The sequence below is a fragment of the Mizuhopecten yessoensis genome, unplaced genomic scaffold (genome assembly GCF_002113885.1).
Source record: "Mizuhopecten yessoensis strain PY_sf001 unplaced genomic scaffold, ASM211388v2 scaffold11073, whole genome shotgun sequence".
NCBI lineage: Eukaryota > Metazoa > Mollusca > Bivalvia > Pectinida > Pectinidae > Mizuhopecten > Mizuhopecten yessoensis.
The window spans coordinates 655908-674873 of NW_018408866.1; the positions used below are offsets into that span (position 1 = coordinate 655908).

Below are 18966 nucleotides of genomic sequence, written 5' to 3' on the forward strand. Positions count from 1 at the left end.
GAGTTTGTATCGAGTATTCTATGTAGCAATTTAAATTGAAAAGTTTGTAGTGTTGTTTCATCTGTTATATTGACAAGTAGTTTGAAGTACATCTTCCAACTGTCATTTGTTGTATGTAATCCCATTTGTTCTTGCCATTTGTGCATAGATGAAATAGGAAGATCTTGATATCGATTAACCGATACTGTGTTAAAGTCTCTGATTATCTTTTTTGTCCCTTTTAGTATTTGTATATATTTGTTTTCTGGTACATCAATATTTTTCTCGTATGTTTAAATCACATTTTCCCATGAATTTGGGATAGATGCTAGTAAGCCATAGTACTCAACGAAGTTAATTTGGACATCATATTTAAGTTTAAATTGATTCACATCAATAAATTCACCCCTGTCATTAACTAAGTCATTAATGAAGAAAATATTATCTTCTACCCACCTTTGATACAGCACATACTATTTTACTATCTTAATTTTATTGTTAAGCCATATTGGTTGTGACATTTTTTTCTGAAGGATTTGTGGGTCGAGCACCCTCTGTAGAAGCCCATATTTTAATGTCATTACACCAGAAAGGATTGAAATGATCTGCCATGTTGTTTAGCCCCTCGCTATTCATGTACTAAATTGACTCCACCCCAATTTTTTTGTCGTTTATCAGAAATTACATTTTTCCAAGGAGAATTGTTGTTGGGGTCTAGAAATTTTATTATCCGTCCTTTTAGCGCTTGGCAGTACGATTTCACATGAGTGGGTCCAAGGCCTCCAATTTCATATGTGTTTATTATTACATTACTTTTAATCTTGTCAGTTTTCCCTGACCATAGGAAATTAAAAAAATAGTTTTTGGAGGTTGTTAATGATCCTTTCAGAACGGTCTGGAAGTACTGTAAAAAAATGTGTATATATTGGGAGTGTCAGTGTACTGGTCACCGTGACTTGCCCTATGTAACTAAGATTTCTAAATGGTCAGCCATCGAATAGTTTTATAATTTTTACTTATTAAAGATGATGCTGTTAGGTGACAAAAACAGTTGGTGAGGAAAACGTTTGTTTCATTGTATGTAAACACACAATAGTATGTTTGAATTTATTACATGTTTATGTCATATCGTTTTGATGAGGCTCATAACTATAACCACCACTAAACAAATGCTTAAATATATGGTTATATCATCACAAACAATGAGGACACGTGTTTTCCAATGTCCGATGTAAAGAGTGAGGTCTTCTTCTTTTGACAACCTCTCCCTCCCTCCCCTCAACCCCACCAAACCAGTTTGAGGACAATTGTGTAGGAACGTAAAGCATTACACTTCAAAAGGCGATAACCCCTTGACTAAAGACTAACATTTTGTAAAATGGGTTACAAATGCATTCTTTAGGTGACACACAACAACAAAAAAACACTTAAAATGATAAAAAAAAAAATCAATTTTAAAAGGTAAGGAGATATTAGCAATAAAAATCTGAAAATAATCAACCCACACAAAAAATATGGGGAAATCAGTACATTTTGCAAAGTAGACTATTGTGTTGTTTCCTTCGAATCAGGAGTCTCTAACAAATGAAGTAACATTGAATACTAGTTTAATTTTGTCAGACACTGAGGTCAAATAATCGAAGATCGGGTCACAATAACACCTGTGAAATTGCATTAAAATGCTTCACTAAATAAAATGGAGTAATTTAATATTTCAGCGACATACCACAAGGTCTAAATCAATAAAGTAATTAACAACAGGAGATGCTGAAAAAGCAAATTTCAAAACAACAAAAAGCTACCTGAAACAATTTGTAACTTGATACAATACATCGTGGTTTTGTTTGGGGTTCAAATGTGTTACACTTACATCTAAACGTGCTGTCATGTAAACAAGCCAAGGGGCCCGAGGCTTTTGTAAATATGTTACTTGCCTGACCATTGTTTATATTCATAAGCGTGTATCATCTGTATATAATTGATGATGAACTAAAATGACTGCCTATAAATAGTGCTACTCTGGGGTGACCAGTAAACGTTCTCAAGTGATCTGAAGACTACCAGTACAGGTTTGTTAAACAGTATAGCATTAATACATTGTTACACTGTACCAAGTATTTAATCCACTTAATATAGTTTTATCATTGAGATGCTAAATGTGTTAAATAACATTCTGTTAGTCAGTTCTAATGGTGAAGGACAGGACAATGCACAATGTATATAGTTATTCATCTATTTACTAATTTAATTACCTTTTCAGAAACATGAAAATGGATAACTAATCTAGGGTCATTTCCATTGACAATTTGTCTATCAACTCTTTAAATCGACTGTATGGTAGACTATGTTGATATATTATTCATATTTCCCAGGTATTATCCCGACAGACTCATCCTGATAATGAAGCTGACATTGGTAATCTTTGCGGTCTGTGTTTCTGTCGCCCTCACAGCGACTGTCGACGAAGAACCGGATAGAGCATGTGCATGTTCAATGGACTTCAAACCTGTATGTGGTACAGACCGCATAACTTATGGAAACGATTGCATGAGAAATTGTAAGAAGTAAGTATGCCAAGTTATCCGGATCTCGTTGAACAGTTCAATACCTTTTCTTTACAAATGATTATTCTTCAATTACTCACTTTGATCAAAATGCACTTAAAATGCACTTAAAATGCTGATTATCAAAATACATAAATTAAAGGTATCTATTGAGGCCATTTTTCCAAAAATAAAACAACTTTTATTATTATACCTCTACTTATTTTACACTATACAAAAATAACCACATAAACAAGCTATTTCCCCTCTAACTGCATGCCAGGGAAATAGTTCGTCTGGAGGGGTGCGTTAGTTTTGAAACTCGTTCCTTCGGAAAATGCGGGAAATTGAATGACGTCGGGGGCGAAAGCCTGAAAGAATATTGACCAATCAGCGCAATCGAATTACGTCGGCAATTTCCGGCCAGCGGAGCCGGTACTTTCTGGACCGACCTTCACCTCGCATTGTTGTTGACAGACGACAACAGAAATGGCGACCCCCAGGTTTTCTGTGTTGGACGAGAGCAAGTTGTCGGACATATATGTTGGAACACAAAAAGAACAGTACAGGCATCCGTTACATTGCTCTCTAGCAACCTCACTGAAAAGGGTTTGGATATCGCGGACATGGAAACGGTCACAGTGGAGAATTGTAAATTTGTTGTCTAATAATATTTAGATTATTGAAAGAGAGTGTTTGTATCGGTATAATAAAATAGTTGAAGTATGGGTTCGCCTCGGGAAATAGTCATGGACAAGGGGATCATAAACTTGCTATATCCCGAAATACCCATACTTTAACTGTTAATTATTTAGGAAGTCTTAAAATAACCTTCATTTAATAGTCGATAAACTATACGTTAATTTTGATAAAAAGCCAAAAAAGGTAATGATATACGTGTTTTTACCGTCGCATTTGAATGGAATGACATTAACATTATAAATTTTTCAACAAACACGTATTTAAGAACCGATTGACGATAAGCAAGGGCTATTAAGTTATTTTCATTAATCCTTTTTATTATAGTTTAAACACAAACAAATATTAACCGTTATTTACAATTCGATGTAACGACAACTCTCATTGGTTAATAACAATGGATTATTGGACAATAGACCATGCGCGCTCGTGTATTATTTTCAAACAGGCTAACGCTATTCGGAATGTCGAATGAGGGTACCCCCATTTAATTTTATGTATTTAAAGATTTGCTAGCTGACAAACCTCTATATATAATTAATGATCGGCTGAATTTACCGCGGAGTTGACTTGAAATATTGTTTGTAAATCTATCAAATGCTGATTTAATGCGTTGACGAGCAGTGTCGATAGGCTAAAGGGTTTGATTGATTGAAATAAACATTTGGCATAAAGCATGATGTCAGTCAGTGTTTATCATCTGTTGACCGAATAGAAATAGAAATGGACAAAATACGACAACTGCTCTAAATGAGCAGAGGGTCAGAAATGATAAAGCACGCAGCCTGTTGTGTGGAATGAAGACATAAAGACCATGTGATAAATGTGACAAATGTTAGCGCGCGCAAAAGAACAGCTCAATTTACTTGCTTATCAAAAGCATATGATCTCGTTACATTTTACTGGGTAGAATAGATGAAACAACAAATGGTTAAATATAATAGTTGAATGAATAACTCGTTAATTAATTTCCAACATTTTTTAACGCTCGTTATATTTTATATATTCCACCATAATGCACCAACATACGGTGATTATTTCTTAAATCAACTAATGAAATATCGCGTACTCAGTTTGTAAAAAAGTTTAAATGAATCTACATTATCACTTATACATATATCCTACATATGTTTTCACTATAACTAAAAGCATCGGTAATTACACTTTTCAGCAATATCCATCTGCTTCACGAAGGAGAGTGTGAAGAAGAAGACGAATGTGTTTGTAACGCAGACTACCGGCCTGTTTGTGGCGATGACGATGTTACCTACTCCAACGACTGCAGCAGAGAATGCGCGTATGTATACATACATGGCAACAATGTTATAATCCTTCAGTGATATATGTATCTGACAAATTTCCCTCAGAGCAAATAATTTCATTTTGTCGAAAACTTCGAATGTGGTGAAAGCGACTTATTTCAAATTAATTAGATTAAACAGTATGAGTGCATTCTCTTGTTTTATAAACAGTATGAGTGCATTCTCTTGTTTTAATGAATCTGAATAAACACAAACTGCGTTATTATAAAATATGCAATCAATGTGAACATATACAAAAACGAACTCGCAAAAGTATGCATATCGGATATGACAAGTGATTTGTAGTATAAAATGGTCGTATTCTCGTGCCATATCGACCACACACAACTTTCTACATCATGGTATTACAAACACACGAGTAATATATATACGTGTGATATAACTGTTCGCGTGAAAAAGTTGATTTTTACGCAAATTAAGGTTAAGTTAAGTGTTCAGTTATCCATACAAAGATGCATAAGAGTTAACGTTTAGCGTCGCTTCTTCTTCTAGCGCTTTTTTATGATTTATACACATATGATGTGTCGTAATTCACAGTTTTTGATACAGGAAAAAATATCTCAATAATAATGATATACAGCATCTATATAGCGCCCTATATAATCTGTATAATTACTCTGAGGAGCTTTACAGCACATGAATGATAGTGTTCTTAAAATGACAGTTATAGATATTGTAGATAAAAAGGGAATGTATGTTGTCTAAGGATTGCAGTAGACTGCTACAGAGTATATGAAGTTAAGAATTATAAGTAATATAAATATATAGAAATTATTAGTACAGTTGTGGGATCGCACAACGTTACACGATGTGCGGTGTTCGCACGATGTGTGCACGGTGTGTAAACGATGTGTGCACGAAGTGCGTACGATAAAAGATTGGACGATCATTGTTTGCCCACATTTGTGCGGACGATCGACGAACGTTGTGCGATTACAATCGTGGTTGGTATAAATTGAGGAATGGCTTAACAATATATACGGTTTGCTGTTTAAATAGACATATAAACTTGATTTTTTTAGTATGTTGCCTACCCTATTCTAGCCTCATTTACAAGCTTTTCTTTCCGTCTATACTTTAGAAATAGCATTTTCAGTGTTTTTTAAACGACGTTACAAAACAGCCTCGGCAACACAGGTAAACATAGCCACTTTGTACCTGGACCGTAGTTTTCCCCCGCCCGGGGCACTTACGTAATGCGCCAAGGTGTGAAAACCAGGTGACGGGGAGCCAGGTAAAACTCCGGTCACTCATCAACTTGTTATGTATCTGTTCTGTTACCTAGCCAGGAGCCAAATATATTCTGACAGTTCAACGGTCACTGTACTACTGTGGTACATGCATTGTAAAATTGTACATAATGTTAATTATTGTGATGAGAAATTACAATAATAAATACAGTGTAAATTATAGTATACCAGTACGAGCCTTCCGTATTTTTTTTATTCCGTAATATTGATCATCAAATTGTACCAAATCGCACAGTTGTGCGGAGAGAAGCGCACAACGGGGCGGTCACACAACTGTCCAACGGCTTTTTTTATATACATTTTATAATTTCTGGCTAAATCAATAATTTAATTTAAGTGCTTTATTTTATATTACAAAATGTATAACATTTCTGATTTATATCTGGATTCATATCATAGTTATTACATTTTATTTCTCATATTTGAATTCTTTTCAAGGGGAGTGAACAAAGTTCACGAAGGATCCTGCGATTCCAAATAAGAGGACCTCTCTCACGAAGAAAGCCCGACTCCCGCATGGTCAACACAACGAAATATCAAGCGTATTGGTACATTGCCCAATTATTGGCGGCTGTATACGCATACGAATTTAATCAATTATGAAATCATGTGTATAATATAATTTACAAGGTAAATCAAGATTTATTTATTAAAGTTAAGAATGATTGAAACAAATGCAATCTCCGATTTGTTTATTTGTGAAAGTATGGCAAGTATGGCCTACTATTCACATAACAGCCTTCATCTTTAATTTCAAGGTCTGTTTTTCAGCTGTGGTTTCTTAACGAGTCCCTTTTAATTCCACGTGGACACACATCTGATTAAGAGACATATGTCGGCCACTGAATTTATTTTACAACAATATTGAAACAAGTTTTTACAACTTATATTATTCACTCGTATTAGCCCGGATGTACGCGCGCGAGGGTCGTAATGTGGAAGGAAAACGGAGTACCCGGAGAAAACCCACATATGTTACTGAAATATGTTACTTCTTACGAAATGTTCTGATTCAGGTAAGCAGACAAACAGCCATTGTACCAGCTACATCTATGAAATACATGATAACGGCTTAATGTAAGGTAGCATTTAAGATATTACATGTAAAATTAAGCTTTAAGTGAAATACTCTTATTTTGTACAAAAACCAAACAACAAAACAAAAACAACAATAAATGAATCAGAAATGATCCCAACGTAAAAATGCTACCTCACTGGAATACCATTCTAAAGGTATCAAGCACAACGCTCATACCTGTTAGAAGTTACTTACAACTGATTAACCAGGGATAAAGCCCATTAATGTCAGCACAGGAGTTGGTGCCAACGAAGTATGAAAATTAAGAACAGAAATGAAATTAAGGAGAGGATAGAAATAAAAAAACAACTGCCGAGGTTGGGTGTGCTATACACATAAGTGTCGCTGTCATGTGCCATAATTGAACAAAGGAAAACTCTTGGTATAAAATGGATCGGCGGTTCGCTCTTCGTCAGCCTTCGACCAGTTTGGCGTGAGTGTACCTACGTCGCTAGTCCATAGAAAAATTGAGGAAACCGATAGAGACAAGAAACTGATATATGTATGGTTTATACGCGTACGATATGACTGACAATCCGTATCAAGAATGACCGTGTATCTTAATTTTACATTATTTAGTACAAATCATGTTGCAAGGGAAAATGATCTGGAAATTTACTACATTAACAATAATTACAAGTGGATCTTAAAGGATTTGGTGAAAAGTCGTTTTAATAATATCTATATTTATCTTTTCCCAAACAATAGCATTTAAATTAATGTTCAAATGTACGTTTGTACAAGAAGGAAACAAACAAATGACCTTAACATGCTTCTGAAAGTTATCAAAACGGTCGGAAATAAATGTTTACTTATTAAAGTAAGAACAAATCTAACACAAAGAAAATGTCATCTTAAATTCCATTAACGTATACATGTGTATTTATTTGCAATTAAGACCAAACGTTATGCCTGTAATGATCCATTAAAATATAACCGCATGGCAAGCCAACATTACAAGGGTAATGTCAATCCTGATCTTCATTAAATTATGTGATATATCTTATAATATTATATTATGACTGATTCCCAGTAAATATCACTATGGCAAGTTTGTAAGAGATGCAAAATGCATAAAAAACCAGAACACTTCATATGAATTGAAAATGGTCTTTTTTATTCAAAAAGACATGTTTATATAGTTTAAAACTTTTGAAGTTTTGTCCAATGGCCTTAAAAGTCCTAGATGGGGTAAGAAAACGCCACAGAGATTACAAACCCTTGGGGCTGTTATCACTCCCCCATTCGCAGCCATGGAGATAACGTATATATATCCACACACTATACAGTAAAATCTGAACTTGCCAAATTTAAAACAATGATACGATATACTCGTATCTGTCATAAATAAATATAAGTTGACGCATATGAAAACGAAAGTTATATGCATTTCATATTAAATAAACAAAACAGATTAACATCATTTATCTAGAACGTTCGCCAATCTGGCTATTAAAATTTTGTATTAGAACCACAAGTAGCTACTGAATATAGCGACCCGGTCCAATGTCCAGAAGCTTATAATAGCACAAAATGTTCATGGAAGTATTAAGAATGTACATGTACTAATATAATAAAACACAAATTTATGCATTGTATATCAAACAATATAGTTCACTGTATTGTCAATGTCCATATTACCATTGCGCACGATAAGTCCTCTGTGGAATTCTGTTATCTTTCTACAGTCCAAGAAGAAAGAGCTAACTGGATAACATGCCCAGAAGCCTCACAGAAATGAAGTGAAAAACACTACATTTTACTGATATATGCATTTACATGAAATCAAATGCCATCCTAGCGCTGTACAAGAGTAATCCTCCATAGAATGTTGGTAAGTGTAAGAAAATCACATGAAGAGTTGCACAGTCTTAAGAAAGTTGAAATTAATGCGATTATTATAGTTTGAAAACAAAATGTCAGTTCCTTGCTAGAAAAGTTTTTAAGTTTACTACAATGAAATGAGTTGGTGAGATTCCTCAGGGTATTGATGCAGTAAATAAAAGGAAGTACTGATGAAAGTACTTTATCCTGTTATGAAGAAGACATTGGTATCACTCAGTTGTCAAGCGGCATGTAATTGAATGACAAATCGACCCAATGTCCAAAGGCCATACCTTTAATATTTATTAGATAATTCTAACACTCATGTATATAGTGGAGGTACTCTCACAATTTATGAGATAACCGTTATGTACCAAATATGTTGGATAAAAATGCTTTGTAAGTATCTCTGGTGTAATAGGTAAACGATTGTCTACCCAGTAACTACCTCGCTGAACCGAACTGAACAATTTCTTTATCAAGAAAGATTGGGATGGGTCAGTATAACCAGAGATTTTGTTAATTTAACTAATAGCTGCAACATATGCAGAAATGGTAGATGATGCCAAATTTTGTCTTTACAAATGGGCGATAAAAAAAAAAGGCCAAGATATTGTAGATGGTAGGCAAAACAGGTGTACCAATACAAGTATTTTGGACAAAATGACATTGCAGATTGTACGCTCTAGCGTAAGAACGTGATGTCGCCAGCGATGTAGCATGTAACAAAAGCGAATGAATAGTATCGGTTAGAGTTGCATGTGATGGACTGGTATTGGCGTTGGATCTGTGTCCATGTTAGGGGCCAATTGGTGAAATGAGTTCACCTGAAAACGAGACAGACGGTCACTTAAAATGTTACTTTTGCCTGGAATGTGACGCTTTACTAACTTCATTAGAGTTTTATCTTTACTGGTTTTTTTGTTGATAATGTCCACAACAACATGATTGTCGCAAAAAAAGATGATACATCTGTTAGTAAGTGATGGACCCCAAAGCTCCAATGCAACTAATATTGCAAAGAATTATTTAACTGTAATATGAAAATATTGCCAGTCTGATGGCCACTCGCCTTACATCCATGAAGTTTGAAAGAAACCGCCATAACCTAAAAAAACTTGCATCAGTATAAAACTGTAATTGTGCTGAAGTTTCCCAACGGTCATAAAGAAACGTAGATGTCCCATTAAACGAGTCTAGAAAGATTGTCCATGAAACTAAGTCACATCTAGCCTCCTTATTAAGTCGTTTATGGTGATAAGGTTTCGTTAAACCAAAAGTTATGACAAGAAAAGTCAGAACTGTTGGGGGCAGTTCAGTTTTACTTTGCTTTATTGGAATAGACGTGTCGGAACAAGATGTCAGGAAATTGTTTAAATCATCCAACATTTGTGAGAGTCAGGGGCCTACAAATAAAAAATCATCCAAAACATGTACAACTCCAGAAACTTGAAATGTATGTGCTTAAAATCCGATGAATGGCTGAGCTAAAAGCTTCAAACAAACGGCATGAAATAGAAAAACTCATTGGCAGGACACGGTCAAAATAAAATTTGTCATACATTTTAAAGCCCAAGAGTTCGTAACCGTTCAGATGAATCGGAATTAAACGAAATGCTGATTCAATATCAGTTTTTGCCAGAAATGAATTTGGACCATAATGTTTAATTAATTGAATTGCTTGATCGATAGCTTGATACAAACCGTGGAATTTTCCGGAGCGATTCCATCATTGATCGAGGAACCTTCTGGAAATGACAGGCGATGTATAACGATGTATTCATTAGTTTCTCTTTTGGGAACTAAACCAAGTGGAGAGATATGCAAATTAGTAAAAGGTGGTGTAGGGTAAGTTCCAAAACAACGCCCTTGATAAATCTCCTTTTGAATTTTATCTTTTAGCATTTGCATGTGATCTTAAGCCAAATACGCGCGGCCAATCATATTGCAACCTAAAACCTTGCTTAAAAACATCTTGGAGAAACTTTAGTTTTGACTTATCGTAACCCCGTAGGTAAGTTAAAAACTTGTCAATAACAATAGGGGAAGGCAAAGGCTTACCTTTGAGGGGCTTTACGTTGTTGTCTGTTATTGGACTGGTTAGGTTGTTGGGATGGTTGGGTGTTGACCGAGCCAGAGTTTTGCTTGGTTTCGGATCGTGACCCAGACTTGGCTTTTTGCAGCTATTTGTTACATTAACAACATCTCTGGTTATGCTGAAGTCATGTTCTTGTTGACTTTCCATGCCTTTATAAGGGTTGGGGAAATAACCCTCAATAAGGCTGTACCCAATATTTTACAGTTTGAAGATCTGCAATTCATCACAGTTTCCTCCGGGTTCTTGTGTCGCTTAGAATTGAAATTTCGTTCTTTCGAAGGACATCACAATATTCGACCTATTACTATATATTATATATACGTTATCTCCATGGCTGCGGATGGGGGAGTGATTACAGTCCCAAGGGTTTGTAATCTCTGTGGCGTTTTCTTACCCCATCTAAGACTTTTAAGGTCATATGACAAAAACTTTAAAAGATTAAGTTTTTATATAAACATGTCGTTTTGAATGAAAAAGACCATTTTCAATTCATTTGAAGTGTTTTTATGCACTTTGCATCTCTTACAAACTTGCTATGGTCATATTTACTGGGAATCAGACATAATATAATATTATAAGATATATCACATAATTTAATGAAAATCAGGATTGACATTACCCTTGAAATGTTTGCTTGCCATGCGGTTATATTTTAATGGATCATTGCAGGCATAACGTTTGGTCTTAATTGCAAACAAATACACCTGTATACGTTAATGGAATTTAAGATGACATTTTCTTTGTGTTAGATTTGTTCTTACTTTAATAAGTAAACATTTATTTCCGACCGTTTTGACAACTTTCAGAAGCATGTTAAGGTTATTTGTTTGTTTCCTTCTTGTACAAACGTACATGTGAACATTAATTCAAATGCTATTGTTTGAGAAAAGATAAATGTAGATATTATTAAAACGACTTTTCACCAAATACATTAAGATCCACTTGCAATTATTGTTAATGCAGTAAATTTCCAGATTATTTTCTTTGCAACATGATTTGTACTGAAAATGTAAAATTAAGATAAATGGTCATTCTTGATATGCATTGTCAGACAAATCGTACGCGTATAAACCATACACATATCAGATTCTTGTCTCTATCGCTTTCCTCCGTTTTTCTATGGACTAGCGATGTAGGTACACTCACGCCAAACTGGTCGAAGGCTGACGAAGAGCGAACCACCGATCCATTTTATACCAAAAGTTTTCCTTTGTTCAATTGTGGCACATGACAGCGACACTAATGTGTATAGCAAACCAAACCTCGGCAGTTTTTCTATTACTTTATTTCTATCCTCTCCTTAATTTCATTTCTGTTCTTGATTTCCATGCTTCGTTGGCACCAACTCCTGTGCTGACAGTAATGGGCTTTATCCCCTGGTTAATCAGTTGTAAGTAACTTCTGACAGGTAGGAGTGTTGTGCTTGGTACCTTCAGAATGGTATTCCAGTGCGGTATCATTTTTACGTTGGGATCATTTCTGATCCATTTATTGATGCTTTTGTTTTGTTGTTTGGTTTTTGTACAAAATAAGAGTATTTCACGTCAGTCTTATTTTTACATGTAATATTTTAAAAGCTACCTTACATTTAGGCGTTATCATGTATTTCATAGATGTAGCTGGTACAATGGCTGTTTGCCTGCTTACCTGAATCAGAACATTTCGTAAGAAGTAACATATTTCAGTAACATATGTGGGTTTTCTCCGGGTACTCCGTTTTCCTTCCACATTACGACCCTCGCGCGCGTACATCCGGGCTAATACGAGTGATTGATATAAGTTGTAAAAACTTGTTTCAATATTGTTGTAAAATAAATTCAGTGGCCGACAAATATCTCTTAATAAGATGTGTTTCCACGTGGAATTAATAGGGACTCGTTGAGAATCCACAGCTGAAAAACAGACCTTGAAGTTAAAGATGAAGGCTGTTATGTGAATAGTAGGCCATACTTGCCATACTTACATAAATAAACAAATCGGAGATTGCATTTGTTTCAATCATTCTTAACTTTAATAAATAAATCCTTGCAAATTATATTATACACATGATTTCATAATTGATTTAATTCGTATGCGTATACAGCCGCCAATAATCAGGCAGAGTAAAGCAATGTACCAATACGCTTGATATTTCGTTGTGTTGACCATGCGGGAGTCGGGCTTTCTTCGTGAGAGAGGTCCTCTTATTTGGAATCGCAGGATCCTTCGTGAACATTGTTAACTCCCCTTGAAAAGAATTACAATAGGAGAAATAACAGTTATTCATTTTTTAATAAAAAATAAAGTACTTTCTAGAAATTATTAATTTAGCTTTACATTATAAAATGTATATAAAAAAGCCGCTGTTCTAATAATTACTATATATTTATATTACTTATAATTCTTAACTTCATATACACTGTAGCAGTCTACTGCAATCCTCAGACAACATACATTCCCTTTTTATCTACAATATCTATAACTGTCATTTTAAGAATACTATCATTCATGTGCTGTAAAGCTCCTCAGAGTAATTTTACAGATTATATAGGGCGTTATATAGATGCTGTATATCATTATTATTGAGATATTTTTTCCTGTATCAAAAAATGTGAATTACGACACATCATATGTGTATAAATCATAAAAAAGCGCTAGAAGAAGAAGCGGCGCTAAACTTTAACTCTTATGCATCTTTGTATGGATAACTAAACACTTAACTTATCCTTATTTTGCGTAAAAATCAACTTTTTCACACGAACAGTTATATCACACGTATATATATTACTCGTGTATCTGTAATACCATGATGTAGAAAGTTGTGTGTGGTCGATATGGCACGAGATAACAACCATTTTGTACTACAAATCACTTGTCATATCCGATATGTATACTTTTGCGTGTTTGTTTTTCATATGTTCACATTGATTGCATATTTTATAATAACGCAATCTGTGTTTATTCAGATTCATTAAAACAAGAGAATGCACTCATACTGTTTATAAAACAAGAGAATGCACTCATATTGTTTAATCTAATTCATTTGAAATAAGTCGCTTTCACCACATTCGAGAAAATAGTTTTCGACAAAAGTAAATTATTTGCTCTGGGGGAAATTTGTCAGATACATATATCACTGAAGGATTATAACATTGTTGCCATGTATGTATACATACGCGCATTCTCTACTGCAGTCGTTGGAGTAGGTAACATCGTCATCGCCACAAACAGGCCGGTAGTCTTGGTTACAAACACATTCGTCTTCTTCTTCACACTCTCCTTCGTGAAGCAGATGGATATTGCTGAAAGGTGTAATTTCAGATGCTTCTAGTTGTAGTTAAAACATATATAGAATATATGTATAAGTAATGATAATGTAGATTCATTTAAACTTTTTTACAAACTGAGTACGCGATATTTCATTAGTAGATTTAAGAAATAACACTGTATGTGGGTGCATTATGGTGGAATATATAAAATATAACGAGCGTGAAAAAATGTTGGAAAAATAATTAACGAGTTATTGTTTCAACTATTATATTTAACCATTTGTTGATTTATCTATTCTACCAAGTAAAATGTAACGAGATCATATGTCTTTGATAAGCAAGTAAATTAAGCTGTTCTTTTGCGCGCGCTAACATTTGTCACATTTATCACATGGTCTTTATGTCTTCATTCCACACAACAGGCTGCGTGTTTTATCATTTCTGACCCTCTGTTCATTAAGAGCAGTTGTCGTATTTTGTCCATTTCTTTTTCTATTCGGTCGACAGATGATAAACACTGACTGACGTTATGCTTTATGCAAAATGTTTATTTCAATCAATCAAACCCTTTAGCCTATCGACACTGCTCGTCAACACATTAAATCAGCATTTGATAGATTTACAAACAATATTTCAAGTCATCTCCGCGGTAAATTCAGCCGATCATTAAGTAGATATAGATGTTTGTCAGCTAGCAAATCTTTAAATACATAAAATTAAATGGGGTGCCCTCATTCGACATCCCGAATAGCGTTAGTCTGTTTGAAAACAGTACACGAGCGAGCATGGTATATCGTCCAATAATCCATGGTTATTAACCAATGAAAGTTGTCGTTACATCGAATTGTAAATTACGATGAATATTCTCCTTTGTTTAAACTATAATAAAAAGGGTTAGTGAAAATAACTTAAAAAACCTTGCTTATCGTCAATCGGAACTTAAACACGTGTTTGTTGAAAAGTTGATAATGTTAATTCAAATGCGACGGTGAAACACCTTTTTTGGCTTTTGATCAAAATTAACGTATAGTTTATCGACCATTAAATGAAGGTAATTTCAAGACTTCCAAAATAATAAAAGATATTTTAGTTTTGGAAAAATGGCCTCAATAGATACCTTTAATTTATGTATTTTGATAATCAGCATTTGACAGATTTATGCATTAGCGCGTTTTAAGTGCAATTTGATCAAAGTGAGTAATTGAAGAATAATCATTTGTAAAGAAAAGGTCTTGAACTGTTCAACCGAATAACGTAGCATACTTACTTCTTACAATTTCTCATGCAATCGTTTCCATAAGTTATGCGGTCTGTACCACATACAGGTTTGAAGTCCATTGAACATGCACATTCTCTATCCGGTTCTTCGTCGACGGTCGCTGTGAGGGCGACAGAAACACAGACGGCAAAGATTACCAATGTCAGCTTCATTATGAGGATGAGTCTATCGGGATAATACCTGAAAAATATGAATAATATATCAACATAGTCTACCATACAGTCGATTTAAAGAGTTGATAGACAAATTGTCAATGGAAATGACCCTAGATTAGTAAACTATTTTCACATTTCTGAAAAGGTAATTAAATAAGTAAATAGATGAATAACTATATACATTGTGTTTAGTTTTGCGGATCACACATTGTACATGTTTACTGGTCACCCCAGAGTAACTGACTAACAGCACAACATTTAACACATTTAGCATCTCAATGATAAAACATTATTAAGTTGATAAAATACTTGGTACAATGTCACAATGTATAAATGCTATTCTGTTTTACAAACCTGTACTGGTAGTCTTCAGATCACTTGAGAACGTTTACTGGTCACCCCAGAGTAGCACTATTTATAGGCAGTCATTTCAGTTCATCATCAATTATATACAGATGATACACGTTTATGAATATAAACACTGGTCAGGCAAGTAACATATTTACAAAAGCCTCGGGCCCCTTGGCTTGTTTACATGACAGCACGTTTAGATCTAAGTGTAACACATTTGAACCCGAAACAAAACCACGATGTATTGTATCAAGTTACAGATTGTTTCAGGTAGCTTTTTGTTGTTTTGAAATTTGAATTTTTCATCATCTCCCGTTGTTCAATACTTTATTGATTTAGACCTTGTGTTTTGTCGCTGAAATATCAAATTACTCCATTTTATTTTTCGATTATTTGACGTCAGTGTCTGACAAGATTAAACTAGTATTCAATGTTACTTCATTTGTTGGGGACTTTCCTGATGATACTGATTTCCCCATATTTTTTGTGTGGGTTGATTATTTTCAGATTTTTATTGCTGATATCTCCTTACCTTTTAAAATTGATTATTTTTTATCATTTTAAGTTTTATTTTTTTTGTTGTGTGTCACTTAAAGAATACATTTGTAACGCTCTTTTACAAAATGTTATTCTTTAGTCGAGGGGTTATTGCCTTTTGAAGTGTAATGCTTTACGTTCCCACACAATTGTCCTTAAACTGGTTTGGTGGGGTAAAGGGGAGGGAGGGAGAGGTTGTCAAAAGAAGAAGACCTCAATCTTTACATCGGACATTGGAAGACAAGTGTCCTCATTGTTTGTGATGATATAACCATATATTAAGCATTTGTTAAGTGGTGGTTATAGTTATAAGCCTCATCAAAACGATATGACATAAAATTGTAATAAATTCAAACATACTTTTGTGTATTTACATACAATGAAACAAACGTTTTCCTCACAAACTGTTTTTGTCACCTAACAGCGTCATCTTTAATAAGTAAAAGAAATCTTTTTATCTGCAAAAATTAAAACATCATAACTTTCGTACAAAATGCATGAAATAAATGCATATATTACAGACCTATTTGCGTACTAGTCTATTGTATCGGGTTTTGGCTTAGGGAACTCGAAATCGCCTTGATAATAAAACCAAAATGGCGTCTAACATTACAATCATTTATACGTGTAGGAATACTTGTAAATGTATAGATTAGGTAATGATATGTATTGATAACCTGTTCAAAGATTTTTCGATTGCTACGCTTTTAAGTAAGTTTATATTGCTAGCATAAATTAAATTTGAAAGAGACGACGATAATTCCGTAGTGAGATTGATTTGTTAATCGACTAAGATGAGGAGTAATAACTTAGTATGTCATTGATTGGTGTTGATCGAGTGTCACCTGTAGTTATAAACATATTTTCATAAAAAATCACCTATAATAAAATGCAATGAAGATTCATATTATTTATTCATACATTTAATATGAGGTGTATGAAAACTTCAAAAAAGAAAATTTAGTTTAATTTATTATTTTACATACTTAGTTTTGATTAGTTTTGTAGACAAAATCAGAACATCAAAAACATCCATATAATTTCATTGCTAAACAGTTATATTTCTGTTAACATCACTGATATATCTCCGCATATTCGGTTGTTTTAAACTTTGGTCTTTCACTAATATCTGCCACTGGTGTGCCTTAGTATAAACATTTTCGTTATTATGAGCCGTCATTGGCAATGTTTGAATTTCTTTTCCTGCTGGGCGATTTTATTAGTCTAAAGTCTGCTATTCATTCGAATTATATACATGCACAGTAAAATTACACTCTCTTCAACTATTTGAGAAAAAGAATCGATAGTTTCCAGTAGGATTGCTCGGCAACTGCTGTATATAATACTAAATTTTCATGGTTTGAAGACGTCCAACAACCCGAAAAGAGTGGTACATTATACATGGAAATGTGTATGTATTACTTCAATAATTGTATTGACACTGTGCAGCTACATGTATATATACTATATATTATACTGTCAGGTACGCGAACGTACACAGGTAATATTTCATTGTTCGCACACCTGTAGAGCTGATTGACTGTCACGCTATATTGGAACACAGATGAATGACGACTATCCGGGCCCTGCATCCTCCGTAAATATCACTTATAAACAACGGAAATTGTAAGCGATTGAATAAACTCTTAGTAAAAGTAAAATAGAATGTTCAGAAATATGCAAAAACTGTCATGTTAATCATGGTATTTCACAACAACAAAAAGTGTGTAAAGACTGACAATAACCCTATTATAATGCAGACTGAGTTGGGCTTAGGAAGCAAGTTAAGGTTGATCTGAGTTTATATCCGTATAATGTCCAAGCCTGTCTGGGGAAGGGACTCAGTATACAGACCTTACCCGTGAAAATAATTTTACCTTTCAGAGCTCTGAATGGCACAATGGGCAATAATATAATTCTGAGTATTATAATATTTCTCATTCAATGTTACGCTGTTATCTCAATGACAGTCAGGGTAGTACGTACACGCCGGTTACGGAGCAGTCAACCTATGTGTAGCGATATGTGGCCGATATGCACGAAAATAAAGACATGTCTAAAGATTGATTGATTTATTATATCCGAAATTCGACGTGTTCCCTTGACCCGAAAGTTTATATTTGACATTGGTGACACATTCAGACGATTATTTCAAGAAAAAGAGCCAACATGCTATGTTGAAATTTTGATATGTTACTCCAAAGATGTTGCTCTTGACCAGGTTAGATGGAATGTTGGCTATCAAATATTGGGAATTGAAATTAATTGTTACAATGAAACATATAGTATATATAAACGGGTGCTTAACGGGAAAAGTTACTCTCTACAAAATACCAGAAAAGTGTGGTTGTCTCTGTATGTCAATATGCTGAGTATTTGCTTGTCTGCCACCCATCCTTCCATAATTTGTTTATCTAGTTCGTACTTGAACACATATTTTCATTTTCAGTAATTCTTTTTTGTATTTTTTAATTCGTTAGCTAACGTTTACTCTTACATAATAGGCATTGCAATTTACTTAACTATAATCGTCATTTTAGGAATAATCAGAACTAGATTCATCATATCTCTCATGTCGATTTCGTACTGATCAGATTCCAAAT

General features: G+C 34.2%; 2 protein-coding genes across 2 annotated transcripts; one reads left to right on the forward strand and one right to left on the reverse strand.

The window, feature by feature from the left end:
- Window positions 1–2028: 2028 nt before the first annotated feature.
- On the forward strand, window positions 2029–6463 carry LOC110465371 (thrombin inhibitor rhodniin-like). The gene is made up of 4 exons (XM_021521135.1): window positions 2029–2048; window positions 2352–2543; window positions 4393–4518; window positions 6232–6463. Exons 2-4 carry the CDS (start codon window positions 2380–2382, stop codon window positions 6272–6274), a joined length of 333 nt encoding a protein of 110 aa, XP_021376810.1. The 5' UTR covers window positions 2029–2048; window positions 2352–2379; the 3' UTR covers window positions 6275–6463.
- Window positions 6464–12781: 6318 nt separating this feature from the next.
- Window positions 12782–15880, reverse strand: LOC110465365 (thrombin inhibitor rhodniin-like). Its single transcript, XM_021521128.1, has 4 exons — window positions 15830–15880; window positions 15309–15500; window positions 13949–14074; window positions 12782–13019 (listed from the first exon to the last, which is right to left on the reverse strand). The coding sequence occupies exons 2-4, from the start codon at window positions 15470–15472 to the stop codon at window positions 12977–12979; spliced, it is 333 nt and encodes a 110-aa protein (XP_021376803.1). The 5' UTR covers window positions 15473–15500; window positions 15830–15880; the 3' UTR covers window positions 12782–12976.
- Between the last annotated feature and the right edge of the window lie 3086 nt (window positions 15881–18966).

What these genes read in the sequence shown, in the direction of transcription:
- LOC110465371 (XM_021521135.1), top strand. Translation starts at nt 2,380, where the DNA reads ATGAAGCTGACATTGGTAATCTTTGCGGTCTGTGTTTCTGTCGCCCTC. An exon ending in TGCATGAGAAATTGTAAGAA is followed by an intron (nt 2,544 to 4,392) that starts GTAAGTATGCCA and finishes TACACTTTTCAG; the next exon opens with CAATATCCATCTGCTTCACG. An exon ending in GACTGCAGCAGAGAATGCGC is followed by an intron (nt 4,519 to 6,231) that starts GTATGTATACAT and finishes ATTCTTTTCAAG; the next exon opens with GGGAGTGAACAAAGTTCACG.
- LOC110465365 (XM_021521128.1), bottom strand. Translation starts at nt 15,472, where the DNA reads ATGAAGCTGACATTGGTAATCTTTGCCGTCTGTGTTTCTGTCGCCCTC. An exon ending in TGCATGAGAAATTGTAAGAA is followed by an intron (nt 14,075 to 15,308) that starts GTAAGTATGCTA and finishes TACACCTTTCAG; the next exon opens with CAATATCCATCTGCTTCACG. An exon ending in GACTGCAGTAGAGAATGCGC is followed by an intron (nt 13,020 to 13,948) that starts GTATGTATACAT and finishes ATTCTTTTCAAG; the next exon opens with GGGAGTTAACAATGTTCACG.